This window comes from Fopius arisanus, unplaced genomic scaffold (genome assembly GCF_000806365.1).
Source record: "Fopius arisanus strain USDA-PBARC FA_bdor unplaced genomic scaffold, ASM80636v1 scaffold00005, whole genome shotgun sequence".
NCBI classification, from domain to species: Eukaryota; Metazoa; Arthropoda; class Insecta; order Hymenoptera; family Braconidae; genus Fopius; species Fopius arisanus.
The window spans coordinates 2093333-2119859 of NW_011887744.1; the positions used below are offsets into that span (position 1 = coordinate 2093333).

At 38.1% G+C, this 26527-nt stretch overlaps 1 protein-coding gene across 2 annotated transcripts in view; it reads right to left on the minus strand.

Annotated features, from left to right (window-relative positions):
- The window catches only part of LOC105273517 (neural-cadherin), a 54614-nt gene that overhangs the window by 1604 nt on the left and 26483 nt on the right, over positions 1 to 26527 (minus strand). For both annotated transcript variants that reach the window (XM_011316010.1, XM_011316009.1), the window contains exons 2-18: positions 10142 to 10285; positions 9006 to 9121; positions 8647 to 8811; positions 7260 to 7397; positions 6891 to 7077; positions 6322 to 6555; positions 6002 to 6174; positions 5583 to 5732; positions 5179 to 5484; positions 4554 to 5036; positions 3274 to 4085; positions 2941 to 3146; positions 2706 to 2848; positions 1626 to 2237; positions 962 to 1262; positions 393 to 582; positions 51 to 292 (exon numbers count right to left, since the gene is read on the minus strand). In XM_011316010.1, the coding sequence (XP_011314312.1) occupies positions 51 to 292; positions 393 to 582; positions 962 to 1262; positions 1626 to 2237; positions 2706 to 2848; positions 2941 to 3146; positions 3274 to 4085; positions 4554 to 5036; positions 5179 to 5484; positions 5583 to 5732; positions 6002 to 6174; positions 6322 to 6555; positions 6891 to 7077; positions 7260 to 7397; positions 8647 to 8811; positions 9006 to 9121; positions 10142 to 10285 (4602 nt within the window). The remainder of the gene's footprint in view (positions 1 to 50; positions 293 to 392; positions 583 to 961; positions 1263 to 1625; positions 2238 to 2705; positions 2849 to 2940; positions 3147 to 3273; positions 4086 to 4553; positions 5037 to 5178; positions 5485 to 5582; positions 5733 to 6001; positions 6175 to 6321; positions 6556 to 6890; positions 7078 to 7259; positions 7398 to 8646; positions 8812 to 9005; positions 9122 to 10141; positions 10286 to 26527) is intronic.

The following is a 26527-nucleotide window of genomic DNA, read 5'->3' on the forward strand; positions in this document are numbered from 1 at the left end:
AAGGCGAGTGGAACAATAACGATGAATGGGATTGAATAATTAATTCTTACCGAGAATTATGAGCAAACACACTAAAATGGCAGCCAATGCTCCCATGCTGAGTTTCAACGTCTGTCCCTCCTGCACGAGCTCACAATTTTCACCCCAGAAACTTTCAGGGCAAATGCACTTGTACCGAAGATGTGGCTCTTGGTTTATGCACCTGCCACCATTCAAACATGGAAAATCAATGCACTCGTTCTTATCCATACAGCTTTTACCGTCGGGTGTCCGTATTCTTCCCTCCCCGCACCTGTTGAATGTCATCAATTATTCCCACCGACTCGCTTTTATTTCCCCCTATGTATTCCACCACTTGTTGTGAATTTTTATCCCTCTTGTTGTTAACTTACGTGCAGGCATGCTCGTTCCAAAGATCGATACACTCGAATGGATCTGGACAGAGTATATTGGCACATGGTTTATTGGATGGGCACATTCTCTCGAGATTCCTTGCCATTGTTGCCTGTCCCCACTGTGTACCATTCATTGCTGGTGGTAACGGCAAGTGTTTTCCCTCGAGACGGATATCGTCCAAACATCCTAGAATGTGTAATCAAACCCATGACAGATCATTCTGATGGATGATAAATTGGTATTATCTTTATTCCACATTTAACCACACGATTTCAATCTCAATTTTGTGAAAATAATCTACTCATTACAAACACATGAAATAATTTAGGATTTTCCCTCAAAACTTGAGGAATATTATGGGCGGATATTTTCATTCGTCTGAAGTAGAACCCAGAACGGTCGAATTGATTTGAGTTCAATTTGTGTTTTTCCTGTTCAAATAACTCTTGTGAATTGCTCGAAATGGAGAATTTCCTATTGGCTCAGTAATTTCGAATAAACCGGTAATGGTCCTGAAAAAAAACGGGGAATCCCTTTTCTACCCATTGCATTCCCGAGTCGTTACCTTTTTGGTAATCAGCATAAACTTCAAACGTTCTCACTCCAGTGTATTCAGCTTTGCCACCCGCGTAAACACCCTCCTGCTTATCGACTAGAAGCCATTGATGGCCTTCAAAGGAGAATGTCTCATTGAATCTCCTGCCTTCACCCCCATCCAATTCCAGTGTTGCTGCTGAACCGTATCTCGATACTCTAACGGTATGCCATTGACCATCATCAATGGCAATGGCACTCAGCCAAATATCCCTCTCCTCGGTTCTCAAACTGTTGAGATTGTACCTGAATTGTAGCGTACTTCCTTTGATCTGTAATACAAATAAATTCAATATTGCCGAACTATCTTCGGAACGAACAAGCATATTTATCGGTATCGAGAGCAATTTGTTGGGTAGAACATTTCACTACAGTCCATTATGGTAAACTTGTTGAGTGAAACACGATTTGTTACTTGGGGATTCCGACAGACACATGGTTTCGTAAAACTTTGACAGTTCTCTCCATTTATGGGGGAAGCATTATGCATTTCACATGAGAACTACTAGATGCGGGTATTTCTTTTATTTTATCGGTGAGTGCTACTGCCGATAGGGGTGAAAAATTCTTATTTTGTTTGAGTGTTTCTTCCATCTCCGATGATTTTACTGTTGCCTGTAAGAAATTAGTCTTACCTCTAAAATCGCATATTCCCTATTGTGCTGATCGCTGACTCTGAAGAGTTCACCCTGACTCTCGCGAGTCCTGAATCTCAGTTGGATCTGCGTGGAGTATTTGTCGGGTTCAAAGGATAACGCATATTTAACGTAACTCTGTTGTTTGAAGGTAGTAGGAATAGTGGATGTCATGCAGCTTGGGCCGGTCCAGCCTGGATTACACTGACACCTGGCCTCAGTGAAGCTTCCAACGCACGTGCCATGCTCCCAGCATCTGAACGTAGATTCCTGATTATTGCAGATCTCATCAGTCTGCGGGCAACCGGCTACACTATTCCTTGACAATCCCGGATGTGCCAGATCGTATAATTTACTATTGTGAAACAGATTCCTTATGCAACCATCGAATAGCTTCCCATTGGGCATAGATTTCCACTTGAACTGGTGCTGGTCGAAATGCTCGATAAACCATCCGCCTATTTGCAGAGGTGCATTGACATTCAGATACTCGTTGAAGGGAGGTACTGTTCCAGTTGCCTGACACGAGCTGTCATCGAATGCGGGTGGTGTTCCATCTTCCAATTCCGTTATCTCTGCGGACTTGCAGAAGTCGACGACGAGTCTCACTGTCTGTAAATCATGAATAATGGTCGTTGTTAACGAAGAGAAATTGAAAGAGCGACGACAACGGTAATTAATCATTAAGGAAAATGGCACAATGCGAAACACAAGGCTGAAATGAAGCACTTGTTTAAAGCTTTTATTGAGCTACAAGAAATAAACTGAATCCAGTCAGTGTCTCCGTCTTTTTTTACATTTCATTATCTGCTAAATATCCAATATTTAATTGAAATGAAATATTATTTAAAAAAGGATTTTGACAAATTTTTACGAAAAATGTATGTAGATTGTCAATTTAATGGGCCATTACGTAAAACAACAAGAATTTCTCCGTAACGATATCCAAGTACGACAATGTAAGCTACGGAATAGATCGTAAACCAGGAAAAACCGTAAACTGCAATTGATTGAAAGATTTGTCTTACTGAAAGACGAGATAAAAAGATCAGTGGTATCGAAAGGATACGTTTCCCTTACCTCAGTTGTCCAGAAAATATCCAATCGATGCCACTCCCCATCATCCAATGGCCTCTTCGTCTTCACCTTGAGCTCCAAAGTACCCGATCCAAAATCAATGAGCAGCCTGGGAACACCTCTATCCAACTCCACGGATATAAAATCTAAAATCCCAAGCGAGAAATGACCAGATAATACCACAACCCAACGCACATTACATAAACTTGTTTCACCAAGTTATCAAAAGTTCACTAACCAGAAACCATAATTTCATCAGTCTCGGGTGGTACAATGGGTCCATTGTAGAGTAACAAACCGTCGGGTTTTCGTGTGATAAATTCAAAACTAAGATGGCTATTGTCACACATCTCTAGGGCCGGATACCAAGCCCACCCTGTGCCTTTGAAACTTCTGGTAGTCTGTTGACATCTGGGTCCATTATAACCCGCTGGGCATTGGCACCTGCAAGACAATATTTGATGTGTTAAATCAAACATTTAGCAGACGACCTAATTCCTTTCAAAAATACAATCCCCCTCCCTCTCCCCTCAATATCCGGCAAGTTACCCTCACCCAATATTTTACTTACGTTAATCCAAATCGTCCCTCGATGCACCTACCACCATTGTAACAGGGAGTAGTTCGACATGACTCAGTTGTACTAAAGTTTCTTGCACCGCAAGTGCACTGTGCAATCACATCAACACGAACTCCAACCAGTGCAGTCTTATTAGCATTTACCATGTACGGTAAATTATTAATATCGAGGGTATTGGTACAACTTCCTTGGCACATATGATTCTCATACAGACACTCATCGATTCCTACCATGGTGATATTAATTCCAACATCCTTCTCAATTTCCTCGCGATGCATAAGTACAATACCGTTTAATCTCACTGGTTTATAATACGGTGAACCGTGAGCTGCGAATCTTATGTCAGTCACTGGTGGATGTTTTCTTCTCATCTGTACACTAAACACATCAACATTGTCCCTATCAATGTCCAATAAATTAGCTAGTTTGTCTCGGAACAGATCAGCTTTGCTGCGCGTCACTTTGGAATCTCTGTAATTCCACACGCGAATGAAATCCTCGTCTGATATTCCAGCTATACGAATTGAGCCGGAGTTAAGTACAGCATCGTGGGGTATTGTTTTTACTGTTACTGTTACATTAGCTGGTACGTCGGTCTGGGTGTGCTTTCTATCGTAAACTTTGAATCTTAGGTGATATTTGCCGTCGTGAGTACCCGATTTCATCGAAATCATCCCCGAATCCTCGTCAAGCTTGAATTGGGCGTGTTCAAGACCCTCCCAGTAGAATTTCTTATCTGGCAAATCCCAGTCATCCAGGTCAAAAACATAAACACGACCTATTTCAGTATCTGGTGATTGTCCCTGTAAACATCAAGGGTAATTACTTTTTTCCTTCATCTTCCCGCAATTCGTTAATGTTTAAAGTGCATAATTAGAAACTGAGCGACGGCTCCAGGGGATCTATAGAGAATACTCGGTTGAATCATTCCAGTGCTTCCTTCACTCTGGAATGTTTACCACATCAACATGCGCGAGAATAATATTGAATTTTCAGGTGACGGGGTGCAGGTAAATTCGTAATTCGAAATGTTGAGAGAATCCTCAGCGATTCAACAATAACATGTAGCATATTGATCTTGTACTGCGAAAGCCGCTAAATAATTTCATATCCTCAAAGAGATGATAACGATATTTGCACACGAATGGATATTTCAGGAATAATATTTTCACTTTTGGTTTGCGGAACAATGTACAATAAAAGATGGAATGGAATAATTCAGGTGAGTGGGTATGAATAAAATTGAGTGAATCATTTGAAAGACAACTTACCGCGTAGTTGTACACAAAGATGTCTTTGGAGCCTGGTTGCATCTTGTTGTCATTAATATCTCCAATGACAACAGTCAAAGTACTTGTACCAGCCATCAGTGGGCTGCCCGAGTCTTTGATAATAATAGGGATTAAATATTCCTTCTGCTGTTCTCTGTCGAAAGTCCTCAGGGACGACACAATGGCCATTCCATCTCCATTAGCTCCTTTGTTATCACTCTCAACTTTGAAACTTGCTCTGATTATGTCGTCGGCATTGGGATCCATGCGGAATGTAAATGATGGACCATTGCTTCTTGACCTGTCGTCATTGTCTGTTGCCAAAATTTCAACTACTCTCCTCGGCGTTGCAAATTCAGGTAGAACTGGTCTGTAATCCTTCAGGAATGTGGGTGGATTATCGTTTATATCTTGTACAATGACAGTTAACGTTGCAGTGGCTGTTTTCGGCGGAATTCCGTCGTCGATTGCGAGAATTTTTACCTGAAAATAATGATTATATTTATGAGAGCCTCGGCTTGAGGGTATTGAGGCAATTTTGTCCCTTTCAAAGAATTATCTACTCGAGTTTAAAACTTGCTCTCTATCTCTGACGAGTTAAGTTGAAAAAAAAGTGATATATTACTTGATGCCTTGGTGTTTCCTCGCGGTCGAGACTTCGTTGGATAGTGACTGTGCCATTTTCGTTGATGTGAAACTGTCGTTTGCGGTCTGAGCTGCGGTCTATAGCGTAAGATACTTTGCTCTTGCCACCCTGATCCGGATCAGTGGCTCTAAATGTTTCTAAACTATTACCAACACTAGCGTCTTCGAGTACAGTTGTTTCAATGTTCGCTTTTTCAAATTGTGGCTGATTGTCATTAATGTCCCTCAACTTAACGACAACCCACGAGTAGGCCACATGGTACTTGTCATTATCATTGTCCTCACCCTTTATTAAACAACCAATACGCCCATTAAACATCGTAACAATAAAATTATCGTGGTTTACAAATAGCCTGAACAATTGAGAGTAAAGGTATCCTGTACCTTATCGTTCACTTGAATTCTGAATCGAAATCCATTACTCTGGAGTTGATCCTCAAAGTCTAATGGCTGTACGATTTTCAACGAGCCAGTGCCATCATTGTTTCTTACCATAGTGAACTTGTCTGCTCCAAATCCACTATTGTCAAGTACCTGAAAAACATCATGAATAGTAAGAGAGTCGAATCACACGCAAAAAGAGAGAAGTAACTTGGCCATTTGCATCAAGCACGAATGCACCTAAAGTGAAGGAAAGATAAGGAAAAAGAACATCAAAGTAGATAAAAAAAAAAGGAAAAAAGGACAGAAAAAAAACTTGGAAGCAGTACGTTTTTGCCACTCGTTCTCCCCTTATTTTTCACAGCTTATCGTCCAGAAGTACGAAAAGCGAAATTTTATTCTCGCTTCAACTTCTTCCATACCTTGTACTGGAATTTGTTGGTCTCATCGTCGTCGTGTACCGTCACCGTGAGAATCGGCATTTCCGGTAGAGTCGTTCCCTCTGTTTCATCCACTTCTGTGAACCACTCGTCCTTGGTGAATTGTGGTGGCATGTCATTTATATCTTTTACTCGTATCGATGCAGTACCCGTACCTGAAGCACCATCGGACCATAAAGGATCGCTCTCATATTCTTTTTTTTTTTTTCGTTAACAATTCGTTTTTATCGTGCCGTTTGGTTTAACGATCATAGACATCACGAAAAATTCATGAAGTTATCGTAAAAAATTGAAATACGCACCCTTTAACGAGCCACCATCCACCGCGACTATTTGTATCGAATAGTCTGGCGTTCGCTCTCTATCAAGACAACAGACTGCTGTTTTTATGACACCTGTTTCTTGCTCAATTTCAAAGATTGGAGTGCCTGTCTCCTCTTCAATTACGTTCTTCTCGATTGAATAAATTAGCTTGGCATTTGTTCCCTCGCTTGGATCGTCGTAGTCGATGGCAGTCATCGTCATTACCAGCATTCCTGTTTCAATAATTACATGTTTCACTTCAAACTGGATTAATTGAGGTGACCTATTTTTTGTGAAGTGATTGAAGGGAAAAAGATTTAACAAATAGATGCGATGCGAAAGTCAATTACTTCTAAATTTTTTTTTTGAGGAAAATCAATGAGCAAATGGAAATGCTATTCATTCAAATAAATTATTCAAAATACTGATTTATAATGTTTAAGTTGACGAATGGCTCAAAGAAGGATAAATAATTAATTGAATAACGGAAATAATCGAATTCCTCTTCCTACTTTCACGGAAAATAATTTCGCTCATGTCGCAATTAGTCTTAACAATGAATAATGACCTGATGTGCCATTTTCCGTGACATTGCCGTGATAAACACCCTGCGGGAAGACAGGTGCATTATCATTGATGTCCTTGAGATTTACTTGAACATCAGCATAGCCAACGAGACCCTCACCACCCTCATCTTGAGCAAACACCGTAAATCGCCACTGGGGTCTGCCATTGGGTTGATCTCTGTCCAGTGGCTGGAAGAACCGATAATTCGATAAAGTGAGGAGCGGTAAAAATGAAACAATCGGCAAAGTACACAAAGCATGAGAAAGGTACTTTGAAAACTTTTGAAACAACAGATGGCACTCTAAAACAAGGAGAACAAATAACTCAAGGAGTTGACGGCCAGAAAGATTGTGGAAATCAATGTGTTTACCTTCAAAACATAAATTTCCCCAGTTGTACGATTTATATCGAACTTGCTGTTTGCCGGATTGTTGGGATCAATCCCCTGACCGGTCAAGAAGTAAACAATATTCTGGGGCCTGTCCTTATCACCGTCGGTCGCCAGTACCTAAATAGCAAATATCATTTGTCTAACTCTATCAAATTCAATTACACTTTTAATTATTCCACGATTTGGTTTAATGATGAAATGAGTGTAACCAGGGAATAATATAACTTCTCTGTAATCCTGAAAATTTGAGGAGTTCTCTCAAGTTTGGAATACTTCTGATTTCAAATTGGTGCATTTGAGGGCTCGTGGTGCCTCGAATGCGGGAGTATTTGAAATCCTCGACTGCTTTCTTTGATGTTTACGGATGTAAAAAGGGGGCTTTAACTGGATAATTTCAGAGAAGTTTTAATTTCTTTCAGTATGTTCGTAATGTGCGATGAATTACTGCTTGAGCCCTTGGCAATTCAGAGGGGATGCTGGGAATTTATCAATGTTTCAGGACTGAGAGCAATTTTCCAGAGTTAATACTTATAATTTGAAACTTCAGATGTTGTCAACAGTCTTGTAATTAAGGAAATGGTACCGGACTGGTTACCGTACTGTAACGTTCACCTCGATTAATGGTCGCTTTTATTGTTCAAGTTTTATTCGTCTTCTTATTCATTCGGGTTGGCACCAATGAAAGAATAAACATTTACCATTATAAAAAGCAGTTGATATGTCTCGTAAAAAGGATCATTATAAACAGCAAGATGTTTTCATAGGATCTATTGGCAGCGGAGAACAGTGTAACTTCTGAAAATTGATGTAGGTCTGACCATAAATTGAGCTGCCAAGGACTCTTCTCATATATTCATATTCGACATCAATAATTTAAGTACTTTTCAACAAATTCTCAATAGAATATTCATGATAATCGTAAAATAGTTTCCGATTTTTCTCTTTTTGCGGAAAAATTTTCTGGAGTTGATACTTCAAATTTCTCAGTACAAGTACTATAAACAGAATGGCGATTAAAACAGCAGTTTCTATGCTGTACTGTTCGCTTCGATTAACAGTTGTTTTTATTTTCCATATTTTATTGGTTTACATAGTGAGTCAGACTGCTACCGGCGGATAAAATATTGGGAATGCAAGAAATGTTCATGAAAAACAGATAGAGATATTTTGGGATATTGATATTCCCCTGCAATTTGAGTTTTGCTAAAATTCAAGGACTTCCAAGGTAATTGTGAAGATAGCAGTCGAATAATTTTGCTCCTGCTTCAATTCCAAAACAGTAGATTTTGCCGAACTTCAACTCATCTCGTAATGTCCCCAGACCATCAGATTCAATTAAACTTTCCACGGTAAAACGATAACAAACCTGAAGAACTCGTTTCGGTAAAGTTCTATCATCCTCTTCAGTGATTTGCGTTCTATAAGTTGGGCGTTCAAACACTGGTGGATTATCATTAACATCTTTAACATGAATAACGACAGTTGTGTAATTCTCCTTGAGGTTGTCTGACGCAGTTAACTTGAGCTCGTACTGTGAATTAAAAGGAAAAGCAGTTGAAATAAATGTCTCCGAGTCAGAGTGCACGGTACCAATTGATAAGGGATGCTATTGGCATTTATGTCGATTGAGCTTGCCCTTTTTTTTCTTTTTAACAAATCAAATTGGCATGTGGAGGGAAATAATCGGGGTGTATAGAATTTTTCTTTCGCCTCGTTTGCACTTACCCGCTTCCTCGTTTCGTAATCCAGTGCACCCGCAACATAAATTGCCCCAGTCATGTTCTTCACCGCGAATGCACCACCTAGGTTACCGCTTGTAATCTCATATCGAATACGCGAGGCTGTCGGGAGTGAAATTTTACCAGTGAGTGATGGATTTGGGGTTTAAAAATTATTGGTAGTAAAATCCACTTGACATCATGATGCACGTGAAGGGAGTAATTCATGGAGGGAATTTACCTTGCACGTCTCCGATAGATTTACAGGGAAAAAAACTTCATTGATTCTTCCAAAAAAATGTCTCAACTGTAGAAATGAAATATTCATGAAAATGTTGTTGAGGTAATTAGTGTTAACGCGCTGTTACTGTTACGTAGTAATATTTTTGTTGAATGCAAAAAATTCGTCCTCGATCTGCCAATTAACTCCGAGTTGTTCTGCATTCGTTATTTCGATGAATGAAAAGGATCGCTCGGGATGTGATTCATTGTATTTCGACGATGATGAAAAAAATATCAGCCGGAATCCGAATGAAACAGTAAATCCACCGAATTGCAGTATAAATCGTTCATTGCCCAGATATCCATCAAATTTTTAACGCCAAGGCATGAGCTCGTAAATTCTGAATGAATCGCGGCAAATACGAGAAATACATACTCCTATTAATTATTCGAAATTCAAATTGTGCCATTCCCTCAAACATTTACATTAATCAATTTCATTTCAATTATTGGAATTAGCTACACGAGTCTCATGAATAATATTGAATAATAATTAATTTGTCAAACGCAAACACTCGTATTCACAACTTCATGCTTGTGATTTTCGGAGTGACGACAATCAAGAGCTTCGAATCGTATTAAATGCGAGAAATTCCAATCAGCAATTTAATATATTTACTGTCATTCGCGAATTATTTCTTGTTAAAGCGATTTCTAAACCGATGGTAAACAATCAGAAACAATTCAGAATTTTTTTTCTGAATGACACTAAAGCATAACTAAATTAAAAAGTTCCAACTTTTCACCTGATCATCTGAATAAAAAAAAATTCTCCACAAAATCACTCCCTCCAAGAATTTCCACTGAATAATATATATTCTGAATTGATTTCAGAAATATCAATGATTACGGAGTGCTTACATTCGTCGTGATCCTTGGCGGTGACAGTGAGTACAGTGTGTTGAATATCTTCATTTTCATCTACCTCAGCCTCGTAGAGGCTCTTGTCAAAGTACGGTGGATTATCGTTTTTGTCAGCGATTCCAATCCGAATGAATTTCGTCACTGCAACAGAAATCAAAGAGAAAGCCATTAAAAAGCTTGAATAAAAACCAATGAACCCTGAGATAAGTAGATCACGAAGTGTTTTTCACCCTGATAATTACATATTCTTGGAAAAGTTGATGTTAAAAAGTGTCAAGGGAGAAGTCTGGCCAAGTGGGAGCATAGGGTAGAGTCTCGTTAAGCCCAGTACCCTACCAAACTTCCTCCCTATAATTAATGGAGCGAACGAGCTACTGTCGAAGAGCGATACCCAAGGCGTCTCCTTGAGTTTGTGAAACTTGGTTTAACACATCCCATTGGGGGAAAATGGCCTGGAAATTCAATGAATGTAAAGGAGTGAACTAAGTAAAATCCCTCATCACCGTTGGTCTTTGTCATTGAGAGATTCCATTTAATGATGTGAATTTAATTGGGCATTTCGGCCTCAAGTCGTAGTTGCACGTTTAATGTTGACTTGCCGTTTGCCTCGTGGCGATGTGATGTATCAACGTACCCCCTTCTATTCTACCTCAATTCGCCCTTTACCACATCTCTCTGCCTAGGAAACGCAGATGTGCAGTTTAGAGATGTACTCGTGTGAGGTACGATAATTAAACCGAGTTTCACTGGGGTTTGTCTGTGTATATAAACGCGTAAATCCTGTTTGTGGAGCATATACTGTGTTTCGCCATTGATATACAGGGAATGCAAATCCAATTCTTTCTCCGGCGCCTCATTAAGTCTGTGCGACTCGGTTAATTCCAGTGATTATTACTAATGATTGCATCCACTGTGGAAAAAATTCGTCAGAGGTTTCGTACGGATCTTGGAAATTCTGAGGAAACACAGAAAAGTTTGTTTTTTTCATTGCCAGAGAAATCACAACCCTCTAGAATTCTCGGTTAATGAATAATTCGATTAACCATTTTGGTAATTATACTGAACGTGATAAGCAGTAATCTGGTCTCAGTAGGAAGCACAATTAAAGAAAATTCTTTAATTGAGAAATGTATTAATTTCCTTTTTTTTGAGGAGCTTTAGTGAAATTCGAGCGAATGGATGTATATTCAGAGGAAATATGTCTGCAATTACTCAATACCAACTGGGAGAATAGTCGGGTAAGTTGAAAATATACTCGACTTCAATGGAAGTAGACGTATTATCATGAGGACCTCTTTCATGAGGTTGGATGGAAGCTACAAGGAGGACTTCTGGGAAAATATCTCTATCTCCTCAGAAACTCCTCAGAACTGCAAGATATTTTCAAAAAATGTGCTCGGAGAGAAATTCACTTAGCCGGTTTTACCCCTTCACCACTGAATTCTCGTTTCACCACTTCTCTGCTCAACAAAATGCCATACGGCATTTTAATGGATATCTACGTTTTGTTGCGTGTGGGTACAGAATCCAGGAAAGAATTATCACAGCCACATTCCCACGATAGGTTGCATCATTATTTCCAGTATGACTCTTCGTCGTTTAATGTCACTTGCCAGCATTGTTTTTATATAGTGTCTTTTCACGACACTCCCACACCCGTGCAATGTAGTCACCGCAAAAAAAAAACTAGACATATTTCAAGCTCAGGAGGAAACTGCGAAAACTACTGTGAAATTCCAACTTCATTTCAGAGTTGTTCGTCCCTCTGAAGAAGAGGAATTATTTTTTTAAATTATTGTAGGCAAATCCCCTGAAGACAGCAGTGCCCGAAAAAAAATGAAAATTTTTATCACGGGTTTCTACCAGAAAATGTGGATAAATTTGCACGAAAAATTCTAAAAATAAAAGAGTATTTCAAATTCAAGTGAAAATTGGTGGTAATACAAACGTATAATAATAAAAAAATCCTGGCAGCACAGACCGATATTATTTCCCGGATTCAACTGCATACTTCAAATAATATTCGATGTTGGAAAAAAAGAATTCGAGTGGGATTGGGTTATTTTAAAATAAAATAATGTGGGATTGGGATATTTTAAAATAAAATAATTCACATAATTTTTATCCTATTCGAGTGGTCTTTTTGACTGTAAATTTCCACGGAAAATATTCAACAATCTACTTTTGAAAAAGTGATGGCCAAGCGAAATTGGCTTTTGCCAATTCCAATTTATTTCGACACATATTACCGATAGCCAAATGAGGTTGATACGAGTTGAGCAGTTCACCGATCCGTGGAATTTTGGTCGATCACTGGTGATCCCCATCGGTGATTTTCACATAGCCCCATCAGGTGTATGTACTCCCACCGTTATCTCCCCATACAACGTAGCAACATTGCAAATCCCCCTGTCTCATTGCAATCTCAGGTTCTTAGTCGTTGCCAGTGTGGTGTCCAAAGTTGGAAACTAGAGGACACGATTCATCGAGCACCAAAGCTACCCCGTTGCGACGTAATTGCCCATCTCTCACTTCTGGTTGTTGTTTCTCTTTCATGTCGATGGCATGATATTGGTTTCATGCCATCGTGAAGCAAACGCCAAGTTATATTGGAGTTGAATGGAAAAAAGAATCGAGTGGTATTGGCAGATGAATTTTTTTTAAATCGTACTTGTGCAATCCATGGGGATATTGATATCACGTTAAGGAGAAGTCGTTAGGGGCATTTGTATCTCCTACCCTAGACCAAGTTTGATGAATTTCCCGGGAGGTGAATTCAGTTTATTTATCCCAGGGGTTCTTTTTAATCGAATATGGAGTGATTTTTTTGTGCCGACTGGAGATGCCCTTTCGCGTTAATTAAAATTCAGCAGGTAAATGGATTCAAATTGGAATGATACTCGAGTTATCGATTTATTGACGAAAATGTAAGTGCAACCCTTTGGGCAGTAACTCTCTTCCGCACTGATAGAGCCCCATATTTTATCATCTCTGAAAGGATTCCCTGATGAATAAAAATTGTTTCATGGAATTAAAAAAAATTTTCCATGCTGCAGTCTGTTTTCAAAGCCGGGAATTTTTTTTAATTCTACTCTATCTGGAAGTGCATCCTCACAAAATACTCAAATGTATGACATAATCCTTAAATTGAAATATCAAAATAAAATACGAACATATTCATGCAGACTCAGTGATAAAATTCATTCCTACCCAGACGAAAGTTTTACTTGCAAAAAAAATTGTATTGTTCATCTCATTGATATTTCCTTAATTATCAAAAACATTTACATTTTTTTGTATATTTTTCTGTGTAGAATCAAGTCTACTGTAGCGGTAAAATTTTTCTTTGAAGAGTGAAATACTTGGAATAATTGAAATAATTGAAATAATTGCGAAAAGCTTTGGAATTAATAAAAAATTTTGCATTATTCTAAAATGAAAGGATTGACTAGAAGACTAATTTGCTCTTCTCAGAAGAATTCAATCTCTCAAATCTCGTCGACATCGAATCGACGAGAGAATTGTGAAGAGAAGGAATTTGAGACAAGAAACTTTATTTTCCTCGGTGCAGAGAATAAAATATTTGTCAATTAGAAATGAGTACATCACTTTGTTTTCCAGCTCATGCACAAATGTATTGTGACGTTTAAAATGGTGTCGTAAATTCCGAGATAAAGCGTCTCCCCATGCATGACAAAATGGCTTCTGAAATAAAATGGTTATTCCGTCTTGGGCGGGGAATTTTTTTTATGAAGACTAGACAAATGTCAGTGAAATATTCTTGAAGAAAAGTCGTGAAATAAAGTGCGGTAGAAAGGTACTACTGTTTATACGTTTCGATATTTTTTATTGTCACCTGTCGGCAATCGTTTCCCACTTGAAATCTCGTTGATCCCACACCTTTCGAGCCATAAAATGACTTTATTCTTTTCATATCCTGTCTTTATTCCCAGCTCTGGACGTGAATCCTGGACTTTAGAGAGTCAGGATGAAGCGACAGAATTGCTGTGAGGGAAGGGTAAAATCACCGGAGAATTTTTGAGCTATTGAGTAGAGTGAAATAGCGATATTTTACATCGCGTCTGTAGCCTGGAGGATCGATAGTGCCAATTGGCCTGCGTTCGCCTTTTTCAAAAATTTCCCATTGAAGCAAATCCGGAGTCGAATAGAATCGATTTTCATTGGTGAAATGTAGGTATTTGGGATAGGGATTTGCTGTTTCAGAAGGTCACAGGGAGTAAAAAATTCATGAAAGTATGAATTTGGGGCGAATTGGGAGGGAATCCGTTTTATTTTATGCACTGGACACGAAGGGAAATGGGATAAATTGTAAAAATACTTTTGTTCCCGGGATTTTTGTGATGGAAGCACTTCGTGGTTTTTGTTTCCATTCGAATCACAAGGACCAATCATTCGTGAACAGCTTGAATATTTTTGCCTATATGAGATATTCTAAATTAAAATTGCATAGTAAACAGGGAGAGCAATTTTTTTTTTGGGAATATTCCAGTGCTATAACGGTATTGGGTATGAATTAATGGCGATTCATCGCGGAATTTGAGTTGAAATTTTACTTTTTTCAACGTTTGAATGATTTAATGACTTCGAACATTGTAGGAATATCTATATTTAAAAGCGTTTTGATTCTCCTTTGATCCTGGATATTAAGCTCAGCTCTCGCTATAACTGATGTAGGTATTCGCCCTCGTATGAGATTACTCGATTTTATTTGCAGATTTTAGTGCCTATCAGAATTGGAATGATCGTTCAATGATTTATTGATGGCTTTCATGTGGTTGCTAATCCTCCAGGTTAATTATGCAGAAGGCAAAATAAAAATGCTTTAATGCGGTGTGAATTTGATGCGCTGTATTTGGGAAAATGTAAAACGTTTCATTACATACATCAAATTTTTATTGCTTTGCATTGAAAATGGAAAAATATACATAGAAATTTTTCATTGAAATCCCAACATTAGTCAAATTCAGGAGAAAATACTGTTCCACTGAATATTCTAGGATAGGAATATGTAACAGACGCTCCACCGCATTTTCAAATCTTTCATGGAGGAATTTTCTCCACTAAAAAAATTCACCTGCAATTACTGTTCACGTTCATCCAATTCAATTAGACAAAGATTCGAGACTTCAGTATATATAAAAAAATAAGTAAAATATATGCAAAAAACGTGTCAAGTTTCAGTTTTAATTGAGAATAAATCTTAAAACCGCTCAAGTGAATTTTTAGAAAAAGGGAAAATAATTCGACAGCCTCACCGAATGTCCCCTAGCCCTTCCCGAAATACTCACAAAGACGAAAAAAAAAAAAAAATGAAGTCAAACGACTATTGTCCGTGGGTGACGAGAGAAAGAATGGTTTAAAAATTGAAGGCGAAAAGGGGGTCAAAGGGGTTGCCTATAGAGCCCGAGCAGAGAAGAAAAATTCGATGCAATCACCGGTGAGGTTGACTGGAAGTGAATTTAGTGGGGGTAGCCACCCTGTGATAGAAAATAAAAAAAAAAAAAGGGGGAAAGGGGCCCCATTGTCCCCTGGTGTGATCTGCTCGGTCGTGGAGCGAATAATGCGGAAAACTGGATCGACTCATTCACTAATGGACCATCGGGTTTGCCCGGGTAGAATCCCATATATACCCTTCCCGCTTTCTTCCTCTATTTTTCGTCCTTAAAGCGTTTTTGACAAAAAAGCCTTTTCGCTATCGCCGAAAATAAATTTCGGTGGGATCTCACTCTTCGTTGTGGCTAATCGAGGTTGAATAGAACAATGGCCAACTAAAAACAATTCTACCGGTAAAAACCCAGAGGTGGAACAATTCGGAAATAACCATTTTTAATTCAATAAATTTTATTATATCACGGGAATTCAAAGTCGCTGGGAAATAAATTTGCGGTATTATTTTTTTCGATGGAATTGGCGCCATAGAATCATTATTAAATAATCCACCGTTAAAAATGTGTGAAAATATGGAATTGACGCATGTTTTTACAAATTTACGTGGCGTAATACAATTGGAAAATTTGAGAATTGAAAATTGAAGGAGTTTGAAGGACTAATTTTTAATGAACGTCAAGTAAATTCGAGTGAAACTTAGTCTTTCTGGAAAGAAAAATATAATAGTTGGAGAGACTCCGAGGATCTGAGAATTCAAGGTTTGAGGTGCATGAAAGGAACTTAATTTCCTTCCTTCCGTCAAATTTTGGAAGAACGCTTACCGTGAAAATATCCCACAACTGGCGTGAAACTGACGCATATATGTACTTTCAGGGTAGAAACAAGAGAATGTAAACAAGCATTTTCATTTCCCCACCCTTAACCCAGAGCCGCCGTTAACTTGCCAACTTCAACAAAAGTTATAACTCTCTTTATTTTGACCCTTTGTTTTCTATATTCAGGAAAATAAACATTCCGGGTCGAGGATTTGTAACGTCGAATCGTGACCTTTTTCCCCTAAATTCTCATTCATTTCTGTTCGCACCATTGTTATTCAGTGGAAATACAATTACCTATATTCCCATATTCCCTATTTCCCATTTAAAAATTAAAGTTCACTTGAATTTTTTTCTGTTTTTCATACGCGTTCTCTAATGAGCAAAATATATCTGAATATACCATCCCGAAGCTTTCACCAGCAAATGGAATCTAGTGGATTACTTATGAGTATTGACAGCTGAAGTTTTGGAAATTCTAGAAATTACTAATGGCCATTTATTCGGTTTGATGGTTTAACTGATCAATAATTATTGAATCGAAACGAAATAGGGCATTAAATAGACTCCATTATCGATAGTTCTAGAATTATGTAGATAATTCGAACAAATTTGGGATTTTATTAAGAGACTGGATGTAGTAAGAGAATAGTTTCTGATTAAAAAAATAAATGTTCTCGTTTCTTCTTGCGTTGGAAGATTGAAGGTTTTATGATACTCCATCCAAAGGCGACTAAAAGCGAGGGAAATTCCGTGGAGAATGAATGAAGACATCCTCAGATGAGGAAGAATCCTTGTTTCAGGGAAAGAATCACTTGTTCCCAGGAAAACGTGGCTCCACTATTTGAAATCTTTGAGATAAGTGAAGTTTTTTTCGGATGGTATCAAATATACGTTTTCTCCATTTCTCTCTTGGAGAAGACTCAAGTAATTTTTTTTTAATTCCTGGCTTCAACCTCTTCTTGAATAGATAAAAAAATTGAATAATTTAGGAAGATGTTGTAATAACTAATTAAAATTTTTGGAGCTCTTGCTACGGGAGCGACAGAATTGTAATAAGATGGGAGAAAAAGACGTGAGAGAAGGGGAAAACATTGTGCAAATGAGTTGCGAAGAGACCTAATGAATCATTCTAGGAAGAGAGTGGGATTACACATTCAAAGACAACCTGTGAGTACAAAGCAAAAAATCTTCATCAATTTTAACAGGTAGTCTTTTTTTCTCCGGAGATTGAGAACCACCGTGTAAGTATTGGCTGCATGTAACGTCGTAATTGGATCCTCCACACTATCAAGAACATTGAATTTCCAGGTTCAAGATCATTCCTGGTGTAATCATCCCCTTGGTTGCCGAAGAGGATCGAACGAGTCAAGCGAATCCGACGTGTCGCCAGTCAAAAATTAATGGAAATTGTTCTTTAAAAAAAAAAAGGGATTGCCTCTCCCATAAAAATAAATCAAATACGTAGAGAAAAGAATCCAATAAAAATTATCAGAAAAACAACATAAAAATGGCCTTTCGATATTTAATTCGCGAGTGAAGTGTGTGAAGTAAGTTCAATAAAAAGTGGGAGTGGGATCAGACATTGTACGGACCGACAAGTGAATTCTACGGTATATTCTGTATAAATTATCCACCGATTTAACGACTCACTCATCATTTTTTTCAAACTATAAATAAATTTAACGAGACCGACCGTAGAAACAACAGCAGCCCCATAAACACTGTTGAACGTCCATGAATTTTCAATTTTTTAGGAATATAATAAATAAAATATTATACATCCACATGACAATTTGTTTCTTTTCTATTTTCCCAGTGATGAGCATAAGAAATGACTGAAGATTACGTGAATTGTTCGGTCATTTTCCCGGAAAATTTCTCGCACGGTGAAAAGCCGTTCCATCACTGACCTCTGACCCATACCAGATCATGATGATGATGACTATTGAACCGCTAGAATCCTGAGCCATTGTGATTGCACCCCAATCTCCGCAATTATTTCCTCAAAATCCAGAGTGGCCATAAAAAAGTAATAAAAAGATAGCCTGAGAGATAATTCCAGAGCAGATAACAATTTAAATCTCGTCCGACGGATCAACGAATTACTTCCCTTTGTACCAGGGAGTGCATCCGGGATCGATAGGTGGATGTACTTTGGTCATTCTTCCAGGGATGAAGCTAAAAAGTATAGAAAGATCCCGATAAACAGTAGAAGGGTGGGGATAAAAAAAGTAGATACCATCATAAGAAAGACACTAACAAAAGGGAAAAGTGGAGAAAGCTCTGGCAAACAGGGAGAATGTGTTTTCTTGTAGATGCAGTGCTGGCTGGCTCTATTTGGACTGGTTACACCCAATGACGATATTCTAGTTGGAAGAAAGGAGAGGGAGAAGGGAATAGTACGAGCCACGTTACTGGGGCACAGGGTAAGAAATCGATAAAGCCCCCTACCTCGAGCACATTTTCAAACTACACCAACGGACTGGCTTTGCCAGGAGTCTCGAGTGCGATGCTTTTAGTACATTCACTTCTTAGCCGCACCCTCCAGTGTAACCATACCCTGATCTTATCAAATTTCACACATGTTAATTCTGGGGAATAGCGAATTCCAAGACGCCATACAACTTTTTGCCTTCATCATCAGGAGACGGGTTTCCTGTTACCAACTTCTTCGGGGTGAAAATCATCTTGCCAATCGCCTACTGAGAAAATATATTTATCATGCCGAGTAAATGGTATTGTGATTAAATTTTAGAAAATTGTAATTTTAGGAAGTATGTAATTTTAACGAGTCTTTGTTTTGATGGCACGAATATTCTGGGATCGTCTTTAAAATTACGGATTAATTCGAGTATTTCTGATAAATACTTACTACATTTTAAAAATTAAATTATTTTACGGGGGAATTCGTTTTTTTTTTGATAGTATGGTATAGACGCTCGTGGAAAATAATGATGACAAGATTATGTTCTGCTCGCAACTTTTTGAAGGACATGACGTTTAAAATTATGAGAAGTTTTTTATGAGAAGTTGGACGAGGAGAAAAATAAAAAATCTTACAGTGTTGTCAGAGGCAACAGCTTGGCACTGAAATAATTTCAAAATATTGTTTATAAAAATTTGGTTGCACTCTTCGATAATACCTGAATTTCTCCATTTTTAAATATATATTTTAAGTATTTTTAAATTGAATTTCTCTATAATGACGCAGACATGGAAAATCAGAAATTCCGGAATTGTATCCCATTAAAGCAATTACTGCATTACCAAAATGAAATACAAAACTCGATTCAACACGGGGATAATTGTTGTTATTATTAAAATATAATTGTTCTGTTTTTTGAAGAGTCTGATCATTATGTTTTCTCCCAGATATTTTCCGCTACCAATTATTTTAAAACTGAATCCGTACCGTGAATCTGAAACCATCAGCCAATGACGATTGTTTCGAGTAATGAAAACCACTTGAAATTTAAATTCCTCCCGTGACTCAAAGCGCGAATTAGTTTCGGACGATTAACCGTCAATTACCCCCCAATAATTCGTCCCGAATAATTCCCGCCCATTTACTAATACCAATCATAGAGTGTCGAATTTTATTCGATACCAAGGGTACCAATTAGGTGACAAGTGTTGGAGTCAAACCCTACCATCATCATTTCAAATGGATTTCCCAGGATTGACCAATTGCTCAATTAAGGTGATATTCGTATTACGTAAACTGGTGATAATTCTGGAGTTGAATCGAGATGTGGTGATTCGAAATTCTCTATTTCTCTATCGTACGAGGTGCTACCCCGAGCCCGTGCAATTTAATGTATTTTCATGACTCCGCTCCTAAAACCGAGCGTAAAAGATTCCCGAGAGTTTACTCAATGTACTCGGTGAAAATAAAAAAATGTCTGACGGTGGAGAGAGGGTATTTAATCAAGCGTAATTGCACAATTTATGACGTGGACAAAAGGGCTTTTCACGCTGCGACTGCCGGGTTTAAAACTTTTCCGGAGTATTGAACCCTCGCCAATGACATCTTAATGACTGTTTTAAACAAAATAGGAAAAATGGGAATTGAAAGGGAAGTTTTTAGCGGCTGTTTGAGAAATGAGTTTTATGAAAAATTGGTCTTGTGATGACGAAGGAAATTGTGCCATGAATATTGGATTTATTCGTTTATTTGAGTAACGTAGCCTTCGAATTCAGAGGAAAGGTTGACATATATTAAAAAAAAACTTTTTCATTAAGAGGAAATTTTTACGTGGAGAGACGATTTATTCTTGATTTAAGTTTGAGTAATGGAAGTCAGCTATCCGTTAGCTGTTGCATGCAATATGATTTACTCTGTTCATCAATAAATATGTGATTTTGAGGAACTGATGCAAAAAAATTCAACCGAATATATTAGGTAGCAAACCCTTTTATCAGTGTGATGGCACGGGAAAAAGAACTGAAGAGCCAGCTGAAGAAAAATGCTGGCACTGGAAATTTTATTGGATAAAATGCGTATTTATCTCGTATTGGTTTGAAATTTTCACAGGAATTGCTGGAACTTTGACTAGAAATTCCTCTAAATTTACCCAGAAACAACCGGAAATTTAACTTCAATGGCTCTAGAATTTGTAAGATTTTTCGTTGTGATTTTTCGAGTGAATTTCTGAATAATTTTTCTCACACACGACATCCGCCCTTATCTGAAAGCCAACGGATCCTTCTGGTACCAGCAGAATATAACCGGAAAAAATACGTGTCGGGTGAAGTTTTTACTCACATGTCGTGATTCGGAAGTTTACTCCGATTCACTGCACGCACAGCATAAACGTTTGTTTGATTCTTTCCACCAGTTCCAACACCATTTTGCAAAACTCACCTACCGAAATGACATTATAATAGAAATCAAAGCAAAAACATTCAGAGTTACTCGAAAAATAATGGAGTACGGATTGACTTCATGAACCCTTGGGAGGCTTTAATTATTCGCAGGTTCTCGCTTAATTGACTTCATAAAACCTTGAATATAATATTAAAATATAACTTAATATATATTAAACTTAATTAACTTTTCTTCAATATTATCATTTATCGAGTAACTTAAATTTTCCGTCAGTATTATTATAACTTATTGATACTGTTTCCTATAAAAAAAAATGAAATCTCCCCTTTACTGCAGCAGTCAGACAAAAAATATTATTGAAATTTCAAAAAGCCTTGGACTTTCATTATTTTCTCTTCGAAAATCGAGATGTAAATAATGGAATATAGGATTGAATTTTTTCAACATTTCAACATTGAACTTGCAGTGACCCCTCGAGTGTTCGATTACGTCGATAATTCGCCTACGCCCATCCACTCAATCATAAACAAAAAAATAGTAAAAATCTTTCTCAACTGATATTTCCACGAGCTCCACCCATTTCTCTTCGCTCGGAAAAACCATCCCCGAAACATATATAAATTACATTTTTTTCCAACTGCAGTCCGGGCATCCCACGAATCCAACAAAAACCCGTACTTCCAGTTCTCAACTGAAAACATCCCCACCCTCGCCGTCACTTTTAATCATACCCTATGAAAATCCCGACCGCTTCCACTCGCCCCGAAAAAGCTCAACAACTCTTATTTCTCCGTTATTTCTCACCATAAACCTTAACAAGAAATCTCCACCTAGCCAGTTAACAGGTATGAGGTAAAACGTTTAAAGAATACGAAGGATTGGATTCGATGGAGGTACTTAGGGAAGTAAAGAGGCCCCTGCAATGAGATATACAGGTAGAGTATAACGTGATCGTTTTACTACCCCAATCGTTCGATAGAGAAATTCCATGTCACCGGGAGAAAGACGAGATACTTCCCATCATGATGATGACCAATACTTCACCGAAACGGGGAAAAGCGTTTTATTTCCAAGAACTCTGTGAAAACTGAATTAATTGAAGAATAAAATTGAGTCGACCTTGAGTTGATGAATAACTTGAAGAATTGATCGGATAATATTTCGACTGGAAAAAGCCACTGGAAATATAAAGTAAAAACAAATTGAAATTATTAATAATTTTCGCTGACGAATTATTAAGTTTATTGAAAATTCTGGTGGAAAATTTTTCCCACACACAATAACTATCAGATTAATTTTCAGAATGAATGTATATGGTGGATATTTAATGAAGATTAGAATAAAAATTAAATGCTTGTGGTAGAACGTCTGTAAACTAGCAAAGCTACTTTTCCAACTGACAAAATAAAGGGATGCCCGGTAACCGCGAGATGTTTTTTTTTTCATTCAGGAAATTTTCAGCGTCTTCCGCAGTCTCGTCGGTGTTTTTCTGCGCATTACCCGGAGTAAGACCAGCACACGCTGCAACTGTGCTATCAATTTCGTTTCACTCGCAGATTCCATTACCAAGGGCTTCACCGACATTCTCTGAGACTTTTTTTTGCCCCTTCGAGGTCAAATAAACGTGATATCGAGGCAGTTGAGTTAGCAACCGCCAGTCAAAACTTATCGTTTGTGGGGTTGTGAAAAGGATTGGAAAGGCTTGAAAAGAAAATCTACGAAGTCCTTTCAGAGTCTTGAACAGAGTCCTCAGTACGGGTTATAGGAGAATTACAAAAACTTTCGGCTGAGTTGGAATGAAACAGCCGGAGAGGGCCTGCCGTCGTGGAAAATTAAACCTGTATGATTAAACATTGACCCTTTTACCTACTTTGGAAAGTAAACTGTTGGAGGAATTAAGGTACTGCTTAGGCCCTCTGTTCTCTTCGGGAATATTTCACAACTTTGCCTAAAGACTCGTGAATAACCAAATACTGGAGTGTAATCGTTGCTAATTGTACCCGACTCCCTCCTTCATTGAATTACAAATGAATTTCCTTTTGGATATACTTTTTGGAGGATCAATTACTTCAGTGATTGGGTATCAATCTCTCTGCATAATCACTTGGTCGGTTGAGTGCTTCTGATTAAGTGGTGTATCGGGGCAATTATTTTTCATTAAACGGAAGTTTCGGGGAATAATTGATCGTGGGTGCTTTGAATTAATGGGAAATGGGATTTTTCAGGGTTGAGTGATGAGTTTTCGGTTTTTCTGATGTTTGGAAAAGTTTCACGTGAAGAAATATTATTTTCAATTTGTGGAAAGTGAAGAAAAAACATGAGATGATTGGTTGTTAAGGTCTGCGTTCGAGTCGAGAAACTTTCAACAACATTATTCCTCGGGAAATCTAATGCTCCTGGCTATTTTTACGTTATGTTGTGCCGTAAATTTTACGTGTCACTGGAGTTATTCGGAGGTCCTTCAATATTTTTTTTACATTATTCGAGAATTTATTCACCTTTGGTGACTGGAAAGAGAAAACAAGGAACGAAGATATAGAAAATATATATTTCTTCAACCTACAACTCCCTGAGCAGTGAAAAATAATATTTCAAAACGTCCCCAACGTAATTTTAAAATCCAATAAGAATAGCAGCACGTTACCTCACGATATATCTTAACAAATTCATCGATTCTGCGGGATAAACCCCTAATTAAGCAGTGATAAGCCTCATTAAAAGCTGGAGTAGACCGATCCAGGATGCTGCTAAAATAATGAAGCATTGTCCTTGGTCCATCCCCTCATAACGAAGCGCTTCTACGTGACGTGGTAAACTCATCCTTGGTGTAACGTATCCCATATTGAGTCCTCACTAGACTCAATGGAATTTCACTTGGAATTCGGTATTATCGGTGTACAGATTCCCGGACATGAACACGAATAATATATAGTCCATTGCGCTTCTCTATCTGTACAACCCCTTCCGTATTGTCTCTGTAGTTCTATCATGCGTCAATCCACCTCACCCTCACCACTTCGTATCCACATGTATATCGTGGGTAATTCGGTTGAAGTCACCAGTGGGTATATGGTACACAAGAGCTAACGGACAACGATGTCCAATGAATTTCCCAGGCTTTCCGATTGGCGGCTCATTGCTCATTTCCCACGTACTCCAACCACCCCCAGAACCTCCAGCTTTCCCACCCCATCCCCATCACGCCTTGGATTTTCCACCACCGCATGCCACCACCGGGCTGCACTTATCGATCACCCACGCCAATATATAACCAACTCCGTTCTTCATTCCTCTTCCACAATCCTGCCACCGTCTAGTCATTGTCAACATTAATCACGCTCGATTCTACGCCCCAACCGAACCCCCGAACCCCCAACCGAAGCCACTTCCGCACTCCACCCTCTGGAGATGCACCCCAAAGAGCCCTCTCTTTTTTAACAATTCGCATATGTTTTTTTTTTTCTTCTTTATCTCTAGTTCGTTGAGAGATGCCACACGATTTGCTCTCAAATTAGGGGGGGATGTGGAGGGTGCCCTTTGAGGACGCTCAACGAGAAAACATACTCATGAGGGAAATGATCATAGAGAGTGCCTGAAAATACAGGAGTGTTTTCAGTTTACATTTCGTGGGGGTGAGCCAAATATGTATTTTACCAAAATCTGTTGCGGCTTTTTCAATTATTTAGGTAGCTTTTTTTTATTTAGATTCCCCTTGATTCGACGGAGAACCACGCGTGCGTGGTGGGTTGATTTTGGGGCTGTCGACACATGTTATGAAGAGGAAATACACGATGATATACAGGAGTGAGTTCAATAGAGGATCTGTTTGCATTTTTTGGCCAATGATTTTCACTGTCGGTTATTCACTCCGGGATTGACGAACGAAGTTCACAGCAATTCGAAAAATCCTGGTCCTACGAAAAAAGAGAAAATCTGTTCTATCAGTTTTCCCGGAATAATTGGCATTGTATTCCGACGTTACACTAGTTTCTTTATAAAGTTGAAAAATGTTGAAACAAATCGTCAAATTTTCCAAGAATTATTCCGATAACGAAGGAGAAGTGATGCAATTATATATTTAAACTTTTAAATTTATTTCGTCAAAACCGATTCATTTTGCACATCTCCGTAGGCTTGAACGAAAATTTAGGAAATTTTTGTAATTAATTTGTGATTATTTTCACTCTATGCCACTCAGGATCATTACACAAATTGAATTCAAATAACGTCCATTTGTTATATATATATTTTTTTTTACCCCAGGACCTCTGATGGCAAATAGAAGTGACGTGAGCTTCCCTTCTTCGCATAAATATTAGAGGAGTGGCAATAACTCAAATGGATGTCTGCGGCTCCGTCCTTAAGAAATACGTAATTTACAAGGAAAGGCAATCGAGATACAAGCGGCGCCATTTTTCCTGTTCTCCAATAACAGGTTATTCATAAGATTCATAACAATAGTAGCCACTCTACAAATTATCATCAATTATAATTAATTCGTTAATATAAATGCAAGCCTATGAACTACCTAATTTTTTTGTTTAATTATTCCTGAAAAATTATAAAAAACCGGGAATAATTAGTGAGAAATGAAAAAAAAAAGTCATTTTACCAGCGAAAAATTTCAATCTCTCTCTAACTGAAACCAACGAAGCTCTTTAAATTCTGCCATAAAAATGAATTTTTATATTCATTTTTTGCCTCATATGATTCAACATCCTCCGCCTAAAAATAAATGTCATATTTTCCATGAAATTTCTAAAAACACACAGAAATTCTCGATGACAATTTATCCTCCCGTTATTCCGTCGCCATCTTTCTCATAAAGAGCCTCAGAGCAAGTGGAAAAATCATTGAGTGGTAAGCCCTCGCGTTCATTAATTTTTCCACTACAAAACCCCAAAATCAAGTGACTATTCCTTAAACGAAGGAATCCATTTTTTTTCTCAACAATCCTGACTTCCCCTACTTATAACAATACGAACCTATTGAAATCTAAAACAAGCTCCATTTTGTTGTGGATTCTATACCCCGAGTATTCCCTGAATATATATTCCATGCCGATTGTCATGAATGCACGACCGTTGAATATAAAAAACATGAGTGGCCAATATTATCGATATTACTTTTTCAACAATCGTCTTTGTTCTCATCCAAGAAATGCCACACAATTTTCTTTCAAATCACAGTAATGGCGGTGAGGGAGAAAGGGGGCGAGGGTAAAACTGTCAAGTCTATGCATCGTGAAAAGGTATTTTTCCTCGCAGTTTTGTCAATGCACGTGCAAGCAAAAAAATATACGAATGATTTATAAAAAAAAAATGACAA